The sequence below is a fragment of the Dermacentor andersoni genome, chromosome 9 (assembly GCF_023375885.2).
Source record: "Dermacentor andersoni chromosome 9, qqDerAnde1_hic_scaffold, whole genome shotgun sequence".
NCBI classification, from domain to species: Eukaryota; Metazoa; Arthropoda; class Arachnida; order Ixodida; family Ixodidae; genus Dermacentor; species Dermacentor andersoni.
This window is the reverse complement of record NC_092822.1, coordinates 101,076,783-101,098,357: the sequence shown is the minus strand read 5'-3', so window position 1 is coordinate 101,098,357 and position 21,575 is coordinate 101,076,783. Positions and strand designations below refer to the sequence as shown.

The window sequence follows — 21,575 nt, the reverse complement described above, 5'->3', positions numbered from 1 at the left end:
AGGATCCTTTTTGTAAGCCTCCAGGTTTGTACCCGTACGCGAGTAGTGGTAAGACAGCTGTTATACACTTCTCTTTTGAGGGATAATGGCAACCTGCTGTTCATTATCTGAGAATGCCTGCCAAACGCACCCCAGCCCATTCTTATTCTTCTGATTATTTCAATCTCACGATTCGGATCCGCGGTCACTACCTGCCCTAAGTAGATGTATTCCTTTACCACTTCCAGTGCCTCGCTACCTATTGTAAACTGCTCTTCTCTTCCGAGACTGTTAAACATTACTTTAGTTTTCTGCAGATTAATTTTTAGACCCACCCTTCCACTTTGCCTCTCCAGGTTAGTGAGCATGCATTGCAATCGGTCCCCTGAGTTACTAAGCAAGGCAATATCATCACCGAATCGCAAGTTCCCAAAAGCATTCTCCATTAACTCTTATCCCCAATTCTTCCCAATCCAGGTCTCTGAATACCTCCTGTAAACACGCTGTGAATAGCATTGGAGAGATCATATCTCCCTGCCTGATACCTTTCTTTAATGGGATTTTGTTGCTTTTTTTATGGAAGACTACGGTGGCTGTGGAGCCGCCGCAGTCTTATTTTTACTTACACCTCGTCTACATCCTGATTCCGTAATGCCTCCATGAGTGCTGTGGTTTCGACTGAATTAAACACTTTCTCGTAATCAATGAAAGCTATATATAAAGGTTGGTTATATTCCGTGCATTTCTCTATTACCTGATTGATCGTGTGAATATGGTCTATTGTTGAGTAGCCTTTACGGAATCCTGCCTGGTCTTTTGGTTGACAGAAGTCTAAGGTGTTCCTGATTCCATTTGCGATTACCTTAGTAAACACTTTATAGGCAACGGACAGTAAGCTGATCGGTCTATAATTTTTCAAGTCTTTGGCGTCCCCTTTCTTATGGATTAGGATTATGTTAGCATTCTTCCAAGATTCCGGTACGCTCGAGGTCATGAGGCATTGCGTATACAGGGTGGCCAGTTTCTCTAGAACAATCTGTCCACCAGCCTTCAACAAATCTGCTGTTACCTGATCCTCCCCAGCTGCCTTCCCCCTTTGAATATCTCCCAAGGCTTTCTTTACTTCTTCCGGCGTTACCTTTGGGATTTCGAATTCCTCTAGATTATTTTCTCTTCCATTATCGTCGTGGGTGCCACTGGTACTGCATAAATCTCTATAGAACTCCTCAGCCACTTGAACTATCTCATCTATATTAGTAATGATATTGCTGTCTTTGTCTCTTAACACATACATCTGATTCTTGCCCATTCCTAGTTACTTCTTCACTGCTTTTAGGCTTCCTCCGTTCCTGAGAGCATGTTCAATTCTATCCATATTATACTTCCTTATGTCAGCTGTCTCACGCTTGTTGATTAACTTCGAAAGTTCTGCCAGTTCTATTCTAGCTGTAGGGTTAGAGGCTTTCATACATTGGCGTTTCTTGATCAGGTCATTCTTCTCCTGCGATAGCTTACTGGTATCCTGTCTAGCGGAGTTACCATCGACTTCTATTGCACACTCCTTAATGATGCCCACAAGATTGGTGTTCATTGCTTCAACACTAAGGTCCTCTTCCTGAGTTAAAGCCGAATACCTGTTCTGTAGCTTGATCTGGAATTCCTCCATTTTCGCTCTTACCGCTAACTCATTGATCATTGAGCACGGAAGAAACTGAGTTTCTTCCGTGCCCTCCTCAGGTCTAGGCTAATTCGAGTTCTTACCATCCTATGGTCACTGCAGCGCACCTTGCTGAGCACGTCCACATCTTGTATGATGCCAGGGTTAGCGCAGAGTATGAAGTCTATTTCATTTCTAGTCTCGCCATTCGGGCTCCTCCATGTCCACTTTCGGCTATCCCACTTGCGGAAGAAGGTATTCATTATCCGCATATTATTCTGTTCTGCAAACTCTATAATAACTCTCCCCCACTATTCCTAGTGCCTATGCCATATTCCCCCACTGCCTTGTCTCCAGCCTGCTTTTTGCCTACCTTGGCATTGAAGTCACCCATCAGTATGGTGTATTTTGTTTTGACTTTACCCATCGCCGATTCCACGTCTTCATAGAAGCTTCCGACTTCCTGGTCACCATAACTGGATATAGGGGCGTAGACCTGTACGACCTTCAATTTGTACCTTTTATTAAGTTTTCCAATTAGACCTGCCACCCTCTCGTTAATGCTATAGAATTCCTGTATGTTACCAGCTATATCCTTATTAATCAGGAATCCGACTCCTAGTTCTCATCTCTCTGCTAAGCCCTGGTAGCACAGGACGTGCCCGCTTTTTAGCACTGTATAATATATATATATGCTTCTTTTGTTCTCCCAACTTCACTGAGCCCTGTTGTATCTTATTTACTGCTCTCTAATTCTGCCAACAGCACTGCTAGACTCGCCTCACTAGATAACGTTCTAGTGTTAAACGTAACATTCAGATTCCAATGGCGGCCTGTCCGGATCCAGGGATTCTTAGCACCCTCTGCTGCGTCACAAGTCTGACCACCGCCGTGGTCAGTTGTTTCGCAGCTGTTGGGGACCGAGGGACGGGGTTTGAATGTTGTATTCATATAGGAGGTTGTGGGCAAGTACTGCACCAGGGTGGCCAATCCTGCTCTGGTGAGGCAGTGCATTACCGGTTCTGGTCACTGGGATCAGGCCACATTCCATGCCTGTGTATGCAATTTAATCAACATGCGGATTTTTTTTTAATCCAGTGGGAAATTGCGTGGCACCGGGATTCAAACCACGGTCCTCTTGCACACGAGGCAGATACTCTACCTCTATGCCACCGCTGCACTGCTGGTCTCAAGGTCAACCGCTGCCTTATATGGGAGGCTAATAGATCCAGTTACTATTTCAATATAATGGCAGCAGTGCCAGGTTTCCAGCTGTCAAGACTTTATATGGTAGCACAACCTTTTGCAACTTATAATAAGCTTTGGCAAATGAGGCAGTACCATACTTTTGTGCATATAACCTGCACCGAGAATTGAAAAATTTAGGAGTGAACTTAAAAATTTAAGGCATGTCGCAAGTTATATGTGAATATCATCTTGAGGTGCGACTTCACAGAAGTGCGAATTTTGCCTTATGCGTGCTTTACGGCAGCGCCCACCACGCCTACATAAGATCACACTTCAAGGTGAACTTTGAGCTATCATGAAGTCACGCCTCGAGATGAAATTCGCATACTATAAAATGCAAAAATTTTTCACAAGAGCTGCAATTATTACATATTTTAAACAATCATGACCAAGCATGAATAATCTGTTGACTATTCTTATCAGCTTAATTAGTGTGCATACTGAAGTTCTTTTTCTCAGGTTCCCCAAATGCACCTTTACATTATAATCGTGACCACCTCATACAGTCAAACTTACTGATAACAATGTTCAAGTGCTAAGAAAATCCCATTATATGTGATAATTATTATAACTGGGTTGGATGAAAGAACAGAAGAGACAAACATTCGAAGAATTTATTTAGACAGAAAAAAGTACAGTCGAACCCACTTATAGCATTACCAGTGTTGACATTACTTGGATGTAATAATTAGCAGATGTGGCACGGTGAATTTTATTGTGTTCGATGGTAAAATTACTTAGTACAATTTTCTCAAGCTGCATTATTGGCTATAACAAATCCGTGTATAAAGGGTGTCTGGTTCAAACAAAAGGAAGACGATATCAAGGAAAAAAATATTCGAGCCACTGAACCATGTGTGTGCTGTACATACTGCATGATACACCATTGTTGTATCGCCCTATGCATCCCTGGCTTCCAGTGCCCACTTTCCTGTCTTTCTACCACCCCTCCAATACACCAGTTGACTGTGCTGATGATGTTGGAGGGGTGTAGGGGAGACAGGAAAGAGGCACGTGATGTGAGGTGGTGTGTAGGGCAATATTACAAAGGCACGTCGTGCAGGATGCACGGGATAGAAGTGGGGTTGGCAAAGATGTGCAGGTGGGCGTGGCAGCTTGAGCATTTTTTTTTTCAATTATTACTTTTTCAGCACATGCACCCAGCAGCCAGACTTAACTCTCATAACTGATAAATGGATCTAGGATCATTGAACTAAGTGGTCTATTCAGCCATATAACACATAGAGGCCACAGTCCAATAAGTTCACAGGCAATAATACCATCGCCGCGCGCTGTATGCTCTATATGCGAGTGAAGGCATGCGGGAGGAGCCAATGATAGCGGCTCAATCTCACACGTGCAAGGGCAGAAAGCGGGAAGGAAGTACGCAACGGAAGGCGGCATGCTAGGTTCTGGGGGGAGGGGAGGCAGGGGGAGCAGCTTTGCACTGTATATTCTGCGGCAGCACGCACCCTATCTAGAAAGTAATTTGTGTTGACGGCAGAGTGTAGCCACTTCGCTCGCTCGCTTGTTCGTGCTGCGTTCTTGCCACTCAGTTTATACTGAAGTGGTAGAGAGCATAAAGGTCACTTTGCTCACTGCTGCTGCCACGCTTCCTCGCACCACCGTTTAGACAGCAAGTGTCTGTGCTTATTGAGTGTGATGTGTTCATGTTTGCCTGTGCGTGCTGAATCCATATTTGTTAATTTACTTATTAAGCGAATGTTTGCAAGTTTACACGGCGGATAAAACTACTATTTTTACTTTGTATGGCTGTCTATTACTTTGCTATCACAATCGATGCTTAGCCTTCCGGGAAAAATGCGACTTTGTCATTTTTTCATTTCTTTATTTACATTTTCTCTTTTTTCAGTTGTTACACATATTTTTGTACTTTTTCCATGAATCATATAAAAGCATTTACTTTGAAAAGAATAAACCAGCTGAAAATCAGCACTGTGCTTGTCCCTTCTTTTCTGTGGTGTCTAAGTTATATAATTGCAAAGCTAGTCTAATTGCGTAGCAAAGGATTCAAATTTGGCTGTTTTCGTGCCATGAAGTCACTGTAGCACTCTCATTGTAACGTGATCGTTGATATTATATAGGGTGAAAAAAAAGCTGGGGCCTCAAAAGCCACTGAAAAGAGCAAGAGATGTTGCTTGCATGCAAGATCACTTGCATGTAGCAAAACAATAATTGGCTCGCAAGCGTACTTCACCATTGCTTACAGATCGAGAATGTTTCCTTAGAGTGTTCAATAATTGTGTGCTTCAGAATCTATAAAGAAACATTAACTAGGCACATCAATTTAGAGTTATGCTACAAAGTAGTTCTGCAACAGCAAAGCAGCCAATCACTCCATGAGAGGAGGTTTAAAAAGCCAGAAAGGCTACAAAAATAAAAGGCAGCTGGTGACTCCATCCATAAGTTCCGGTACTAGTTTGTCCCAATTTCACAAATTTTTACAGAACCTTCTCTGGTATACAGCACCATCTCTGCAGGTCTATCAAGTTGACATTTTCAAATTCCCCGAGTTTTTCAGGTTTTCCCTGAGTGAACCCGGACTTTGCTTTAGGTCAAGATGAGCTGACACATCGACCGATGTTGTCACTCTCTAGTAAGTTAAAAAATAAAAACTGACTTAATCCAGTTTTAATAGTACATAGCGTTTATTTTATTCAAAAAAGAAAAAGGAAGGGAGAGGTTAGTAAAATGCACAGCGAATAAAATAACTTCAACACAAATGGTAAAGCCCATTGCAAATCAAGTTGGACATTTTCAAATATGGACAGAAAGAGATGCATAGAGAAGCAAATATTTTCGAATATGAGCATTCTATGAAGGTATAGCAAGCTCACTGGTATTATGAGGCCCGAACTTTGTCAAAAGTGAGATTGTTTCTCAGCAGCTGCAAAGTCAACCTCAACTGTCCTGACGTACTCTCAGCCCCCGCACAACCCCTGCGTTGCATCACTGCTTGAAAGAGTTGTTTTTGGTTTCGATGAGGGACACCTGCATCTTGGCATCAGTCAACAGTTTTTTGAGCTCAAGCTTCTTCAAAGAAGTGGTGCCATACCTCCTTTCCAATTCATTCCTCAATGTGTAGGTCCTTTCTGTTTTTGTCGTCCTTCTGCTACGTGTTTGCCCCATGGACCATTTGAAGCATCTTCTTGGTCAGTTGTACAATCAACGTCCGATTTTCCGGACTCCCTAGGGGCCGCGAGAATGTTAGAAAATTGGGCAGCTCGCAAAATCAGTGCCCTTCTACTCTGTGAAGAAGGATGACCAGCGAAGCTGTATATGTGGGCCTTGGTGAACTGCACCTCCGCCGCAGGTCGGCCCGTTGTTGCACTATCTTCGAGATCGGCGCACGTATGGGGAGTGCTTAATGCCTGCTTCACCTCCGCAGCAAGTCAGCCCGGTATTGCACTATCTTCGAGATCGGCGAATGTATGGGGAGTGCTTAACGCTTCCTTCACTTTTGCCGCGGGTCGGTCCAGCATTGCTCTATCTTCGGGATCTTGTGTCTACACATGGACATGATCGCGGGGAAACTAATCCTGAACAGCATCTCTGTAAAAAAATTAATGAGTGTCTTTTACGGTTCTTAAGGGCTCAAATCACCAGAGGCGCATGCGGAAAAGCTCTGAAGGCCGTCCAGTACACTTGGGCAATCGGTGCTCGTGCTGTGACAGGAGATGCGGGCGCACGCGTGTATAATTAAGGAATACATACTGTGTGCCGTGACAATTGCCCCTTCCCATACTTGTTATGCTTCACTGCAGTACTTCCCCGTATGCTTCACCGAGGACAATTTCTGTAATGAGGCGAAGCAGACTTTTAGGGGCCAGCACTGTACAACGTGCCACACTTTCCGAGCTTCGAAGCCAATCGTGAAGACCATAAAGACGGTGTTGGTGCTATTGCTGACAGCGGCGAATTCTTTCAATGAAAAACAAGGCACCAAATGGCAAGAAGCTTAAGAGCGAACGTCGAAATAGCTAGGCCTAGCGCTGCCGCAGTGTTGTCTACAACTGCCAGCGGATCTGCGTGTGCGAACGCCGGTTCGAGGCGGTGAGGTAGCATACAAACGTGTACAAAGGTAGAATGCAAATGTTAATTTTTGTTGCATGAGGTTACAAACAGCGAGGAGAACATATGGCTGAGCTGAAATGCTGTTACCCGCAGGTGACCCACAATGCACTCAATGAAAATGTTTGTTTTGTGTGTGGCATGACCCATCGGTGACCCACACACTAAAAGCTCTTGTACGCTGGGCTATCACTTGTGATTCGAAACTGCTGCTATTGCAACCATCTTTTTGCATTAATTGGGGGGGGGTGGCATTGTTGAAACAAAGGGGCAGAGTGTCATCAGTATTTGAAGGTGTGTTGAGCTCCAAATTTTGCTGCAGGTCTCAAAATACCTGGTGGCTTAGTATATGCTGTTCTTGTGTTGCGATAAGGCATACTAAAGCATCTGGGTTTTACGGCGTTTATGGATGCAAAAGGAAGCCAATTAAAAAATTTCGAGAGGAAGTGGCTCAATCACTATTCAGCACTCATAGAAAAAAGTGTACCCACACGTGTAGGATTTTTGGGCTAGTTGGTTCGTTGCATTAATTGAGGTCATAGTGCTGGATTCACAAGGACAGCGCACATTCTGTCGTCTTTTTTGTCTATGTGAATCCAGTGCTATGACCTCAATTAATGTACCCACACACAGGAGAAAAATGATAGGTCATCACGCAAGACTGGCTGTTAGCGTTCATCGGAACCAGCACTAGCCCAAATCACGCAAGAGTAAAATTGAGGAAAGTGATCAACTTCTGTGGAGAATGCCCTGGCAAGATGTTCATGCATTTGTCGTGTGTCAATTTTGCACAAAAGTGAAACATGAAGTGAGCAAACTTCAACAATAACCTGAGTAGCATCTTAAGATAAACTTCCAGACATCGTATAAAGCTGCCAAGCTTTGCTTACCTTTACTTCATCTACTTATTTAACAAATGAAACTTTTTATAAAAGGAAAGCTGACTTCCTCTGTTTTCTGATGGCTAACACTTTGTGGTTCACCACAGGAGCACAGGATAAAGGCCAAAAATAACTTCACATCTTTCATGTGGAGACGCCAAATGTAAGCAGCAAAGGTGGTAGCGCCATCTCTTTAGAGCCTGAGAAAGACACACAGCAGTGCGACCCACTGGTGGGTCACACCGCATGTAAATTGTGCCGCAGTGAACATGTTAAGCTTCAATAAGCACACAGATTTATTCAAGAACTAAAACATCTTTTATGTGCCTAAATCAAATTATTATTCTGTTCCATCATGCAGCTTTTCTTTTTTACATATGTACAACCAATGCATGATGATGATATGTGGTGTTTAATGGCGCAAGGGCCAAGTATGACCAAAGAGCGCCATGCCAAAAGGTAATTTTAACAATGTATTGTGAATGCAGTGGATAGTGGAATTATCATGGTAAATGTGACATGGCTGTAAAAAGGCCTAAAAACTGTCGCTGTAAATGGCGTAAAATAAATAGGTACTAAAATGATGACACTGATTAGGGCATGGACGATGGCAATTGGGTTTCGTTAAAAAACATGATGGAACAAGGCAACACATAACAGTGATAGTAGAACCTCAAGAGAGCCCTTTTATTAGAAGGGCTGTTAGTCGTCTGCTAAACATTTCCTGTCCAAATGATTTTGAGAGTATCTGTTTCCAATAAAAACTGTAAGACTAATTTCATGTTAAAAAGCGGTTCATCACTAAGAAAAAATGCAGGGTGAAGAGGTGTATTTTCACGATATGCAGAAGGAAAATACTTTTTCCTCTCTGTTTCTATTGCAGGGCATTGAATAAGAACATGGAGTACTGTGAGACTCTTGCCGCACTTACCACAAGTCGGGGGATCGCCTCCAGTCAAGAGATAAGAGTGAGTACCGTATGTGTGGCCTATCCTTAGTCGGCAAAGAATTACTTCCTTGTAACGTGCTGTTTTCCCACTGATCCAGTTCCCCAGTTTTGGTTTTATTATGTGAAGCTTATTCATTACTTGTGTATCCCACTTGCCTTGCCAATGATTCCTTAATTTACGGCGTAGAAAAGGCTTTAGGTCTGTCGCAGGGATGGGAATATTTCCATCTCTGTCGCTAAAAGTTACGGATGTAGCGCTTTCGTCAGCTGCTTCGTTCCCTTTTATACCTTTGTGACCGGGTACCCAGCATATGACAGTCACTTGATTGCACATATATAGGGCGCACAATAAGTTATACAGCTCATTCAAAACGGAATTCTTATGTTTTTGTAAACTAATTAGTGCTCTCACGACACTTAACGAGTCTGTGAAGAGAACAGCCTTAGCGATGTTTGTGAGCCTGATGTGTTTAATAGCCGTGAGTATCGCGTATGCTTCCACTGTAAAGATGCTTGTGTGTGGGTTTAGTGTCCCAGATATTGAAAATGATGGTCCAAGAGCTGCGTAAGCAACACCATCAGCAGACTTTGAAGCATCCGTGTAGAATTCAGCACAGGAATACTTCTCTTTTAGTTCAAGAAAATGTGATTTTATGTGAGCCTCAGGCGCGCGTTTCGATATTTCTAGGAAAGATATGTCACATTGGATAGTTTGCCAGTCCCAAGGCGGTGGGAACCGAATAGGAGCCATTAGGATATTTTCTACAAAATGGACGCCTGTTTCTTCTGACAGTGCTTCCACTCGGAGGGACAGAGGAGGCCTGATGGCTGGGCGGTTACGGAATAGCCTGGCAGTGGACAAGTCGCTTATTGCAAAATGACATGGATGCTGAATATCTGATTTAACTTTCAAGGCGTAAGAAAAAGATAAATATGCTCTTTGTAGATGAAGAGACCATTCGTTGGATTCAACGTACAGGCTCTCTACAGGACTAGTCCTGAAGGCACCTGTAGCCAGACGGATACCCAAGTGGTGAATTGAATCTAACATCTTTAAGGCACTAGGCGTAGCAGAACTATACACTATAGCACCATAGTCAAGGCGTGACCTTATCAGACTTTTATACAGGCTCAAAAGGCATCTTCTGTCACTTCCCCAGGATGTACGGGACAAGAGCTTCAGAAGATTCATTGTCTTCATGCACTTCGCCTTAAGATATTTCAAGTGGGGGATAAATGTTAATTTAGTGTCTAATATGAGGCGCAAAAATTTATGTGCATGGCTCACTGGGAGCTGTTGTCGATTAAGATAAATAGCGGGTTCAGGTAATATACCTCCTTTGTTCGAGAAGAGAACACACGTGCTTTTTTGCGGGTTTAATTTAAACCCATTCTCGTCAGCCCACATTGACAATTTGTTTAGCCCAAGCTGCACATGTCGCTCACAGATGGAAAGACTACATGATTTAAAACCTATTTGTACGTCATCTACATACACAGAATAAAACATTGTACGTGGCATGATAGTATAAAGTGAGTTCATTTTTATAACGAATAGAGTGCAGCTAAGCACGCCACCTTGTGGTACGCCTGTTTCCTGTGTAAATAGACAAGATAGCACATTACCAACTCTGACGCGGAACGTGCGGTTAGACAGGTAACTTTGGATGACATTCAGCAAATTACCTCGGACTACCATTTCGGCCAGATCACGGAGAATTCCGAACCGCCACGTGGTGTCGTAAGCCTTCTCCATGTCAATAAATACTGACAAAAAGAACTGCTTATGTACAAAAGCATCGCGAATATTCGTCTCGATGCGGACAAGGTGATCAGTTGTGGATCTACCTTCTCTGAAACCACACTGTAGGGGATCTAATAGTTTGTTACTTTCAAGAAAATGAAGGAGACGCCGGTTAACCATTTTTTCAAAGAGTTTACATAGGCAACTTGTCAACGCTATAGGCCTATAGCTGTTGACTGAAGTTGGGTCCTTGCCGTCTTTTAGTATTGGAACAATTAATGCTTCCTTCCAGGCGGATGGAATGTACCCGGCAGAGAACACAGAGTTGAAGAGTGTCAGTAGTGTTTTGTGGGTCTCAGGGTGTAGGTGTTTGATCATTATATACAATATTCTGTCACTTCCTGGAGCGGACTTGTTACAGCCATTCAGCGCAGCCTGAAATTCCGCCATGTTAAATGGGCGGTTGTAAGGTTCGTTGCTATTTCCTTTCCGACTCAGAGGCAGTCGTTCCGCTTGTTGCCGGTATCTCAGAAATGTGTCTGAATAGTGGGATGAGCTAGAAATCCTTTAAAAATGTACCCCTAGAGAGTCGGCTTGGTCAATGAGTGTGTCTCCTTGTGTATTTACCAATGGTAGAGGATGAGTTTCGCGGCCTTTTATTTTGTTTACCCTGTCCCAGGCTTTTCCCTCGTCTGTATAAGAATTAATACTAGAGATGTATTTTTGCCAGCTTTCCCTTTTGGCAAGGCGGCGCGTCCTTCTACCTTCTGATTTTATTTTCTTGAAGCTAATCAAGTTCTCCGTAGTTGGGCAGTCGCGAAGGCGACTCCAAGCCTTATTTTGATTTTTGCGGGCTTCCTTACACTGCTCATTCCACCAAGGAATACGCCGTTTAGAGGGTGATCGATTCGTTTGAGGGATACATATTGATGCAGCATCAGTTATAAATGCCGTCAAATAAGATACTATATCATCGATTGAGAGAGTACAGATCTCATCCCAGGTCAAATGTGTGAGCTCTCTGTATCGTTTCCAGTCAGAACAGTCGACCTTCCAACGTGGCAGATGTGGGGAACACTTATCGCCTTTTGTTAATCTTAGGATAATTGGGAAATGGTCACTCCCATATGGATTTTTAATCACGTCCCACTCCAGGTATGGAACTAGTGTACTTGATGTTATACTTAAGTCAATGGATGAGAACGTTTTGTTAGCCACGCTGTAGAATGTGGGTTCTTTTTTGTTTAGTAAGCACGCATTGGAGGATAAAAGGAACTTTTCTAATAAGCGCCCTCTCGTATCACAACGAGAATCTCCCCAGAGGGTGTTATGTGCGTTTAAATCACCTACTACAATGTAAGGTTCGGGGAGTTCTGCGATAAAGCTCTGGAATTCTATTGTGGAAAGTTTATGGCATGGAGGGATGTACAGAGAGCTAACTGTTACTAACTTATCAAATAGCACGGCTCTGATCGCCACTGCCTCAAGGGACGTTTGCAGATGTAAATGTTGGCAGGCGATAATAGCAACTATAATAGCAACACCGCCTGACGAGGCGAGAGCGTCACTGCGATCTTTGCGGTAAACGGCATATTGTTTGAGAAAGTTAGTATGTGAAGGATTGAGGTATGTCTCTTGCACACACAGCACCCTTGGATTAAACCTGCGCAGGAGTTCCTTAATATCATCAAGATTATGTAATAAACCTCTCACATTCCAATGCATTATCTGTGTGTCCATATTGGAAGTGTTTTATGGTGTGTGTCAAGAGATCAATTAGGTTGGCTCAAGGGACCTTTTCAGGCCCCTTGATGCGGGGTATTTCTTTTTTCTTGGCGCGCTCCAGGGAGCCACGCCGTTCCTTCGGCGTCTGAGACGCCGGAGAAGTTTTTGTGACATCCATCGCCTCGTCAGAGGCGCTGGATGACGCCCGCTCAGCGGGCACACGCGGGGGTTTTTCGGGCCTGTCTGCACGAGCAGTGGCCCTGGGACCAGCAGGCTTGGAGGTCTGCTGGCCCTTCGTGGTAGGGGGCGGAAGAGCAGTGACTGCTCCCGCCAGGGGGGCTGATGGCGTAACCGCCGTCACACTCCGTGTGACTTGCGCGGCCGCCAGAAGATGTGGCGCTGCCCCCCGGCGCGTCACATCACTGTAGGACGGATTCGATTGGTTGTTGACACTAAAACGCTTGCGCGCTTCTGGAAAAGAGATGTTTAGTTTTACCTTCAGTTCGATTATTTGTTTTTCTTTCTTCCATGACGGGCACGATCGCGAATAGGCGGGGTGGTCTCCGTCACAGTTAGCGCAGTGGGTTGTAGAAGAACAGTTGTCTGAAGAGTGGTCTTTAGATGCACATCTTGCACAAGTGGCACACCCTCGGCAGCTCTGAGACCCATGCCCAAAACGCTGACACTTGAAGCATCGGCGCAGATTGGGAATGTACGGTCGTACGCGTAGTTTACAATATCCTGTCTCTAATGAATCAGGTAGTTCGCTTGTTCCAAATGTTATTATTAGATGCTTTGTTGGAATTTCCTTGTCGTCACGCCTTAACTTAATTCGTTGCACCTTTACCACGTTTTGGTCTTGCCATCCCTCCAACAGCTCGCTCTCACTAAGATCAAGGAGGTCGTCATCAGAAATGACACCACGCACAGTGTTCATAGACCGGTGGGGGCCCACAGATACAGGAATGTCACCAAACGCAACAAGTTTCGTCAGTTTGCTGTATTGGAGCTTGTCACGCACTTCCAGAAGAAGGTCGCCGCTTCCCATCTTCGTTACTTTGTAACCAGAACCGATTGCTTCTGTCAGGCATTTTGCGACCACAAACGGGGATATTGTGCGGACTGTCTTGGTTTCGTGTTGACTATGTATTACGTGGTACTTGGGAAATATTTCTTTTGGTTTGAAGAGAAAGTTGAAGGTTTCATCGGTGCGCCCCCTCTTCAGGGAGCGATCAGGGAGTGTGGGGAAATTTGAAGCCATATATAGGATTACTGTATTCGGAAGGAATGCCCGCCGCCCACCTCGGAGCCCAACCTGGGGACGTCACAGGATTAGAAAAATTCTATTCTGCGTACGCCAGCGGTACGTTCGCACTATAACCTAATATATATATACCCAAGACTGGATATATTACACAAGGTTAACCCTTGCCGCCCGGAAATACGGAAGTAATTAGAAGTGAAGAGAAGACAGGAAAGATGGAAAAGTGGGAGAGAAAGACAAAGAATGGAGAGGAGGACAGGAAAAGGCGACTGCCGATTTCCTCCAGGTGGGTCAGCCTGGAGGTGCCGTCTATGTGAAGCCGAGGCCGAAGAGGTGCGTTGCCTCCTCCGGGGGGCCTTAAAGGTCCAAAACACCCAGCATCGGCTCAACCCCCAGGATCCCCTTTTCCCCAGACACGGCTAAGCCGCGCACAGCTACACGCGGGAGGGTCCAACCCTCGTGTGCTCGGGTCCGTGGTATCGCAACACACCAAACGCCTGCTGACGCAGACGCCCCTGCGGGGTGTACAACCAATGCAAATATGCACTTAAACTCTGCACTCTGGAGGTGGGGCTAGTCAAGCTGCATCAGCGCAGCTTTTTTCCCACTTTCCACACCACAACTGTTCTTTGTAAAACACACTGTACTGTTGGTGGTGAAAATAAACTTCAACTTCAACTAATGCGAATTTTTCATTTATTTAGGATCCTGCATGTGTATAATTTATAAACATGTTATTTTTTATTGTGCATTAAAATTTATTATTAGATGCATCTTTGTATTTCTGTACATTGTATAGTTTTGTGTTTCTAGGCATGCATAATTTAATGTTGACTTTCCACAGGAGGTCCCAATTCAGTCTGACTCTGAAGCCTCTTCTGGTATTTCACATGTAATGACCACATGTGATAATAATAGAATTTCATTCTTATTCTAACGTGCTTCACAGTCAGCCTTGCCTCACTCAGGATTAACTAGGAATGCCATCTCACAGTTGTAGACAGAATAAACATTTATTAAAAGTACCTAAAGTATTAAATGAACAGCATTCCAACAAATACAACCTGCTGTTGAACTCGAGCAATAGCTGCATTTCAATATTTGCATCAGACAGCTTTCCTGTTTTTTAGTGAATACTGTATTTGGACGATTATAATGCACACTTTTTTTTAATAAAAGGCGTGTCCAAATTTGCATGCGCCTTACAATCGTAACTTATTCTCAATGCAAGGTAGCTAGCCACAGTGCCATAGAACGAATTGTCTGAAGAAAGCGGCACTCGAAGACATCGTGAGGTGGGTCCATGGTGAATTGGATGCCCTCCCGCAGACAGCGGTTGCAGACAATGCATTAAATGGAACTGAAGATGACTTTCTATGGTCAGTAGACAGCAAAAAGGAGGTGTCGCCAGACTCTGACACCCACTAGCCGCTAAGATTCAGCTGTGTGCATGTCTGTGTGCCTTTGTATGTTTTATAATATCGGTTCAACATGGTATACACTGACTCAGGTTTTGCTATTTGATTGGCACCAAGTTATTTTGTTGGATATTTGGGTGGTAATACACCTGCTCGTTACAATCGGTGGCACAGTAGAATTGTGCAAATATGGTATGTCTGTGCCTAGACTGAATAAATAAGCACTCAGCAGATGGACAGCATATAACAGCTGTGTTCAGTTCCAGAAAGAGCTGGTGAACTGGTAAACAATTTTCTTTGAGCTCACTCAGAGCAACGTTACATAGCACCAAAAGGCACCTAGAAAGCTGAGTTGGCAACAAGTGACAGTTCAAAAAGTTGTCCTAAAGAGGTTACTTAATATGTCTAGGTACTCAAAGATCTTCTTTGTTGCTGGAAGTTGGTACTGAAGTGACACTCACAAATCTTATCAACCTTTCTGATCCTCTCACACATTCACACACCAATTTTGGAGCTGATTCAGTATTTGGTTCATAGATGTGCCTGCACATGTGCATGTGAGACAGAAATAAAGCGGGAGTGAATGTACGGGAGTGGCATGCATGTCTTAAAGTTTGATGGATACTCTGTACGTTTTCTTTAATTAAAGGACTGCTGCTTGCATTGTGAAGGAAACGTCTTGAGAAACGCATCTGAGCCCAGAGAAAGGCTATCGAGAGGATTCATGCATTTTTCATTCATGCCACATGACTCCCATGTGTTCTACTTTTTAATGCATAAGCATTCTTTGGCGAGTAACCCAGCAAAACCTGCCTGTCAAGCAAAAAGTGTTATACCTTGTATCTGCACAAAGATGCATAATCTGCAAAGTTAGGACATTTATTCAATATGATAGTGTAAATGTAGATGATTGGTAGCTTTATAAGCAATAAGGAACAATTGAAACAAAAAATATTGATCAGAGAGAATACCATTCCCGCCAGGCCGCCTTACTTTCTGCATTATAGGTGTGTGTGCAGAAAAGCCTGCTGTGGGGCTGCCGAGTATAAAAATAACCGATTGGTACATGTGATGATGATGATGATGATAATAATAATAATAAATTATTAGTAACGTCAAAAAAGAAAAAATTAAATTTTGGTTACATTGGCATGTCAAGGTCAAATAAAAAAGGTAAAAAAAATAAAATTAATATAGGGGGGAAAACCACTGTGGTGAAACCGGCTGTGACTGCGTTCCGACTCATTTGATACAAGTGCTCTCAAGGGGCCATGCAGCTTCCTGGCAACTGATATCCACACTTTTCAGTACACGGATTTCATTTCTTTGGCACCGGAAAAGCGATGGGTAGGCATGCATAAGCTAGAAAAAGCAAGTAAGCGAAATCAAAGTAACAGTCGAGCGAATGAATGCCTACCCATTAGCAGACAATTCTAAGCGTTTCTGTACTTTGTTAGGAGTGGGGGAAAGTAGTGGAATAACATGTAGCCAGTAATATGACCCTTCACATTACTAAAAAGGTTGCTTGATTGATTATTAGATTTTAATGGCACGAGGGCCAGTTCTGGCCAAGAAACACCCTAACAAATGGTAATATATGCTACCTATTACAGTTCAGAAAAGGTAACAAATATGTTACTAAGTTACCAAAAAAAAGTAACACATTACGAGTAATACCATTACTAGCAACAAGTTAAGCCAACACTGGTTACAAGCCACAGGTGATGAAACACAATAGTGTTTTAGGAATAAAATAATTAAAGAAGAACTGTTCTTTGCTACAGTGTTGCTTGGTTTTTGACTGGCAAGTGCTAAATTTCAATTTATTATTAGAGCAGCAATGCACATAAGCACAGCTTCTTTACTGCATGTTAAATAGATCGATCACAATGGTTTGCAATGTTGCACCAGTGTTCTACAACATGAAACAGCAGTGTACTGCCAATATTTTCTCCGGAATTATTCTACCAATGGCACACTGCTGCTACCTGTGATGAACAAGTTCAATTGATGCAGTGCTCCCTACACAGGCGCGATTCATATTAGGCAAGGTGTGCAGATACACTGCTGGCACAGGTAAAATTGAACAGATTAACTGTACAAAGAGAGAAAGACAAATTATTGCATACCATTCCCGGAGCAGTCAGAAAGCTCAACTTCCATGCAGTCAATCTCGCACAGGCCATGATATTCGTCGTTCACGTCCACAGTGAGTTCACATTCAGCCTTGACTGCATCAACCATACAACAAACCATAAATATCACCTTGAAGATCTGGTTTGCAACCACTACAATATCAGAACTCTTTACACAAACGATTCACAAGCTGGAGATTTGAAAGTGCCACAATCCACACACAGTGAAACATGGCAGTGCTCTAGCAATAACATAATGCTGAGGGAGAGGGTACAAAAACCAGGATTCCTATGCCCATAGGAATCCTATTGGTATTGGAACGGTATTCTTTCAGGCATGAGAAGGGAACACTTGCTGCACTCAGTGCATAGATCACCTAAAAGCAAGAAAGCAAACGTCAGAGCACCATCTTTCCTAGGCACCTTGTGGCAGCAACTGCTTCAATGGGTCACAGAAAATCACATGTGCATAAAGTGATCACTTCGCTTTAAAACCTGGTGGCCCGTTGATTCCAAAACATTCACTGCATCATTTCCAAAAAGCACAGGTATGATAAAGAGAGAGAAATGACATGCAAAAAGCAAAGCAGGAAGCAACAAGGAGTAAGCATCAAGTAGCTCACAATAATATTTATATTCACTGTAACTCAAAAACACTTGCCATACTAAAGCTAGATAGTTCACTTACACTGGAAATATTTTACTGATATCTATGCCAATTTTGCAATGTTCTTGCAAAAACCTTGGCATTTATAAAAATATCACAACTTATTACAATGAATATGCAGGACATCGACAACACAATGTGAATATTCAGTGATAAAACAGCCCATTGAGAATGTAATTCAAAGAAATTCAAAGAGCAAACGTGCATTCATAAAAAAAGGCATTTGCACATGTTTCTGAGCCTGTGATTGTAAGACTGCTTTATCCCCTATATTTACAGAAACAATGGCGGCTCTCAGGCTTGTGTAACCAGAATCCGTGTAGAACAATTCAGAGGTTTCTTTAAAAATGCCCGTCAAAGCCATGAAAAGAAACAATATGAGGGTTGTTCAGTCAAGACTGAGACTAGTGCTCTGAAATCTTAATTACTGAAATTTGTACATAGGCACTTTTATACATTTCTATGTGTTTCCCAGAAAGCTAAATGCACATGTCCCACCATTTCAACAAAGCCTAGACAATATGAGTGAAGACACCTTTTGACACCTTCTGAACATCCCCTCCAATATGTGAACTACCCCTGCTTCCATGTCTTGTTCCATGTCAAAGCAATATCCCTTTTCTTTTTCACTGTTTTTCAAAGCATTGCAACAATACTGCTACCCATTTTACAGTTTATAGCGGCACACTCCAGCTTCTTTATGTACCTCAGGGTAAGAAGGGGCATGGCTACTACTAAAACAGATACTAAAAAACCAGCTGGCCCTGATGGAATTCCAAATTCCTTTTTAGTACGATTCTCGCTATGGACATCTAAATATCTGTTCATTATATGTCAGAAGTCCCTTAATAATGGCGTTGTGCATTCTTCCTGGAAAAGAGCTAAAGTACTACTTTTATATATATCTGGTGACAGACAGCTTTTAACTAACTATAGGCCTATTTCTTTAACTGCAACCTCATGTAAAATACTAGAACACATAATCTATAAACATATAATACTGTTCCTTGAAAATAATAACCTATTGAACAGCTTTCAGCACGGCTTCAGGCGCGGTTTTAGTACTGTAACCCAACTTACAGAGTTCACTCATGACCTTTCCCATTACATCGACTTAGGTAATCAGACTGACACCATTTTCATTGACCTTAGGAAAGCTTTCGACACAGTACTACTCTAAATTGATTTTGAAACTCCATAATATTCTAAATAACCCTCAGTTAGTGTCTCGGATTTCCAGTTTCCTTTCTTTGCGTTCCCAATTACAGAGTTCACTCATGACCTTTCCCATTACATCGACTTAGGTAATCAGACTGACACCATTTTCATTAACTTTAGCAAAGCTTTCGACACAGTACTACTCTAAATTGATTTTGAAACTCCATAATATTCTAAATAACCCTCAGTTAGTGTCTCGGATTTCCAGTTTCCTTTCTTTGCGTTCCCAATTAGTATGCTATGATTCTGCGGATTCGTCTGTAGTCGACGTCACCTCAGGAGTCCCACAGGGATTCGTACTTGGCCCTCTACTATTCTTATTGTTTATTAACGGCCTTCCAGACCATGTTACTTGAAAAATACACCTCTATGCAGATGATTGTGTTATGTATGGCCCAGTTGACTCACTCGCTGATCATCAACGCCTTAAAGATGTCTTTGTTTCATTTTGTGACTGGTGTGCTACTTGGAAAATGAGCATAAATTTTGATAGAACTGTTATAATGTCTTTTGCTAACAGACACATGCCCGTATGTAATGATTATATATGCAACGGTGTACTACTAACACGAGTTTTTCAATACAAATATTTAGGCGTCATTTTTACACCCACCTTGTCTTGGTCTAAACATATAGTAGATTACATTTGTAGTAAAGCGTTAAAGAAACTCGGTTACATCCACCGGACGTTGTCTGCTGCCCCGAGGGACACTAAATTAGTAGCATACAAAACACTGATTCGCCCAATTTTCAAATATGCTTCCTCCGTATGGAACCCATATAAACAATGTGAAATTATTTGTATTGAATCGGTGCTGAGGAAGGCTATTCGTTTTGTTTACCGTCGCTTCGATCGAGACTTTTCACCATCAGCTGCTCTTGCAGAATTAAACCTCCAGTTTCTTTCTGGACGACGGCACATAGAATAGAAGATTTCCTATTCATTTAAGAACTCTCTTTGTCACCTATCAGATCCCTCCCTTTTAACGCCCGTTTGCCGGACTTCACCTAGAGCTTATCATGCCTCTAATATCAGACCACTCCATCCACGCACTAACACTTTCAAATACAGTTTTTTCCCCCGCATGATTGAACAGTGGAATTTGTTACCTGCCGAAGTTCGTTTGTTACCTATTTCTCAATTTTTAAATGCTATTGCTGATGTATAGTTCCTTCACATTTTTATATTTCTATGTTCTTGTTTCTGCATATCATAATCAGTTTTCCTCGCATGTAAACCCACTTCTGCCATAGCCCTAACAGGCTGCAGTATGTATAAATAAATAAATAAGTAAATAAATAAATAAATAAATGGCTTTGACATGGAACAAGGTGTAGTTAAAACAATGGAGGCAATTTTGAAGGTGTCAAAAGATGGCTTCACTCATGTTATCTAGGCTTGGTAGAAATGGCGGGACACATGCATTTAGCTTTCTGGGGAGCATGTAGAAATGGATAGAAGTGCTGGTAAATAAATTTCAATAATTCAGTCTCTGTCTTTATTGAACACGCCTCGTACACTTGTTGCCCGTGCACGACACGAATGCCAAGAGTTCGTGCACTGGGCAACCTTCAGAAAGTCTGAAAACGTGAACACACTAAAACAGTGATATGGTGTATGACCCGATCCCTCAAAAACAGCACATAAAAGAGACGCCAAAGAACCTCTTCACCACAGATGTCCCTGAGGAACTAAAGCAAGCACCTTTTGTCCTAAGTTTTCTCAATACTGTTAAGTAAGCAACAAATCAAATGGCATACATTAGTAAGAAAGAGCTGATGAACACCAAACTAAGAGCAATTTCAATGCTTTAGATTTTCTTCTACACTTTGCAGGCCAGGCCGTAATACCTTGATGGTGCTTGCTTCCTACACCAGCATACTATGAGTATATTACAGGTGAGGTTTGACATCCAAAAGTTGCATAATGGGCTAAAAGGAATGCTTTGGGTGGCAGGTTCCAATCTAGTTCTGGCCTCCTCAAGCCCTTTATCATGCATCTAAATCAAAGTAAATCATTCGGCATTTGGCTCCTGTCACAATGCAGCACCGTGTCCAAGATTCGACAAGGCAACCGCACATTCAGCAACAAACATGCCTTGGGCTCCTGCAATAAAAAAAATGCAAATAAGTTAAAGGAAAGCCTGATTAACAAAAAATGAAAATTTCGTTCAATAGAAAATAAATGCACTACAAGCAAGAAAAAAAATGCAGTAGACTTCCATTAACTTGATGCCAGATAATACGACTCTCACCATTTCATTCAACTGTATTCAAAAGTCTCAAAAGGGGCTCTAAAACTGATTAACTTTCGTTTGAACTCACAGAAAATTATAGTTCCACAGTCCCACCAGTGCCGAATAAGTGAAAGTGAACTGCACACTTTCTTTGACAATGATTTCAAAGCGATTTCTATAAAAAATGCTGAACATTTTTTTCACTGCCAAATGGGTTTTAAAAGACTACACAGGAATCGCAAAAGGTAAGAGTGCCACCCACCTGGATACACTGCATAACTCAACAACCTAATCAATATTTATTCCTGCACATTTTTTCAATCAATTTACCATTGCATTTGAAGCCCCTTCCACGTCTCAT

The 21,575-nt window shown here is 42.5% G+C and overlaps 1 protein-coding gene across 2 annotated transcripts in view; it reads right to left on the bottom strand.

The window, feature by feature from the left end:
* Window positions 1-18,201, bottom strand: part of LOC126528446 (uncharacterized) — a 46,068-nt gene extending 27,867 nt beyond the window's left edge. For both annotated transcript variants that reach the window (XM_050176330.3, XM_055069335.2), the window contains exon 1: window positions 17,087-18,201. In XM_050176330.3, coding sequence (XP_050032287.2) covers window positions 17,087-17,213 — 127 coding nt within the window. In that variant the 5' untranslated portion in view covers window positions 17,214-18,201. The remainder of the gene's footprint in view (window positions 1-17,086) is intronic.
* Between the last annotated feature and the right edge of the window lie 3,374 nt (window positions 18,202-21,575).